This window comes from Gavialis gangeticus, unplaced genomic scaffold (genome assembly GCF_001723915.1).
Source record: "Gavialis gangeticus isolate Ggan-Ray unplaced genomic scaffold, GavGan_comp1, whole genome shotgun sequence".
NCBI classification, from domain to species: domain Eukaryota; kingdom Metazoa; phylum Chordata; order Crocodylia; family Gavialidae; genus Gavialis; species Gavialis gangeticus.
The window spans coordinates 190,042,788-190,045,173 of record NW_017728992.1 but is presented as its reverse complement, the minus strand read 5'-3'; the positions used below and the strand labels follow the sequence as shown (position 1 = coordinate 190,045,173).

General features: G+C 40.4%; 1 protein-coding gene across 7 annotated transcripts in view; it reads left to right on the top strand.

Moving 5' to 3' along the window:
- FAM49B (family with sequence similarity 49 member B) overlaps positions 1 to 1,114 on the top strand; it is a 106,080-nt gene extending 104,966 nt beyond the window's left edge. For all 7 annotated transcript variants that reach the window (XM_019528159.1, XM_019528162.1, XM_019528160.1 and 4 more), the window contains one exon: positions 306 to 1,114. In XM_019528159.1, the coding sequence (XP_019383704.1) occupies positions 306 to 369 (64 nt within the window). In that variant the 3' untranslated portion in view covers positions 370 to 1,114. The remainder of the gene's footprint in view (positions 1 to 305) is intronic.
- Positions 1,115 to 2,386: the final 1,272 nt, after the last annotated feature.

Genomic DNA, 2,386 nt, shown 5'->3' with positions numbered 1-2,386 from the left:
AAAAAAAAAAAAAAAAAAAGTTTCTTTTGATCAGTGGCTTTGTTTTACTCCAAGACACTGGTCACAGGCTCCTTCTGCCTGTGGCAGGGGAGGAGGCAAGAAGCAGAAACTGGAGGAGGGAGTGGGGGAGCCCAGGGACTGTGGCGGCAGCAACAGAAGAACAGTGGGGATAGCAGTGCCCATGCCAGAAGCCGTAATTCCTGGAGGGGCCACGCATGGCCTGTGGGCCACCAGTTGCACAGCACTCCTTTAGGCAAACAAAATTTGAATTATGCTTTTGTAAAATGTGCTTTTTTCATTATTAGGTACACAACAAAGCATTTGAATGATGAGACTACCTCCAAGCAAATTAAATCTATGTTGCAATAACAATTACCTGGAATTAGGAACTGCTGAAAACAGAAAACAGTGTTCTGCAATGACTGAGATGCACACACTTTTTTAGTGATTGCAACTACTATTTCATTCATCCTTGCTTTCTATTTTCTTTTCTCTTCCTCTTTTCCTTTTTTTAATCATATATTCTTGTTCTTCAGTAAGCTCAGACTTCTTTTCTGTGCCAAATCAATAAGAAATTATGAATTCTGGGATGCAGTTTATACTTTTCAAAACAGCCATCTTAAGTGGCAGCTAATTATGCATTGCATTTGCATTTCTCTGTACTGGAGAAAGTTCTGTGACTTGAACTAAATATTTTTAAACTTGTGGTTATTTCTTTTTCTTTTTCTTTTTTTTTTTTTTGGAAAAACTAATATTTAATATTGCTTCTTCTGCATGGCAAAACTGCCTATTTCTGCTATTTAAAAATGACTTCATTTTCTATTGCGGCTTATTTTCATGTGCAACCATGAGGAAATGTAAGAACAGATTTGTTTAAATTAAATGTGTTTGTACAAAATGGTACCCACACAGGTTTTTTTAAATGAGTAAAAATGGTTTTGTTTAAAAGTTACGTTTGCATTTTGACTCATTTTTGTAAGGATGTATGTTGTATGTTTAACCTTTAATAACTAACTTTAAAAACTGTGGTGTGTGCGTAGCAAAATACGTATGCATGTTCATGTCAAATGATTGGCTGTGGTTAAGATAATAAAATCAGCTTTCGTTTTTCTAAGTGTGGTTTGATTTACCAGTATTTTGAGTGAGATGTCTTTCGTGCTTTTGAATTTTTACAAAGAATAAATTTTTTTATAAATTTTATATAGTGAAAATTCTGCTGTTTCATTACGAGACTGAAGTTGAACCACTTTCCAAGTTAAAACTTGACATGTTGTCTTAAGGCCTTGATTTGCACTGCATGGTAGAGTATGTTGCTTGTATAGTAATATCCCACAAGATCTTACGAACTGGGGTGCAAAAAGCAATTTAAAGAAGTTTGTGACTGACCAGCCTCCTTCATTCTTAAACTGTTTGTTCTTAGCCTAAGCGCAGCAGGAGTTATGTTGGTGCACATCTGGTCCTTGTTTTCCTGAATCCCAGCTCCAAATGTAATGGACCAACATGGCCCTACAATAATCTCAGTGTCTTTTCCGTGGCTGTCCTCCTTATGTTACAGTTTAGGGGAAGAGTCTTCGCATCTGCTCAGAGACAAAGACCACCCCAACCCTCTGTCCTCACACATTCCTGTGCTGGCAGAAATAATTCCTGAGCTGAGGGACAGCTCCAGAACAAGGATCTAAAAGCATCTTTGGATGAGATGGTGATTCTCATCCAGATTAACTATAAGAGCTTCCAGGATACGAAAGTTGCTGAATTTCTCCAAATCCCACTTCGGAGGAGCCACCACCACTTCCTCATTTGTTGGGCATTTTTTGTATTACTGCATCCAACTATTTGGCTCTTTCTCTTTAATGTTTTGTTTTTTTTATTCCTTGCCAAGAATGCTCTGCAAAGACCAGGATTAGTTTCTCTAACTTCAGAGCAGGCAGATTTAAAAAAAATAAATACCCCATGCCACCTGGCCTATCAAACATGCAGCCCCCAGTCCAGATCCACCCCACAGAGCAACTGTCTGTTTTGCTGGGCTACCAGCTAGTCGCTGAAAGTTGGGGCTATGGCCTGCTGTGGAATTTGGGGTTCTTTGGCTTGCTACTGCCCCCAGGCCCCTTGGCATTATTGGTGGACCCCTCCCACCACCAGTGGACTCCCCATATCTGGACCCCTTGCCACCACTTCTGCCAGACTCCTCGCGGCCCCTAGACCTGCTGCTGTTGTAGCTCCCCCAGGCTGGATCCTGGCCACAAGGATCCTTGCAGTCTAGATCAAGCCTCAGGCTCCAAAGTCAGTTTTGCACTGCTGTGAAGCAGAATTCCTTTACTTACCAGGCTTTTTAATAAATGTGGCAGCTACCAAAAAAGTGTCAAACAAAGTTGACTCCAACTGAGAA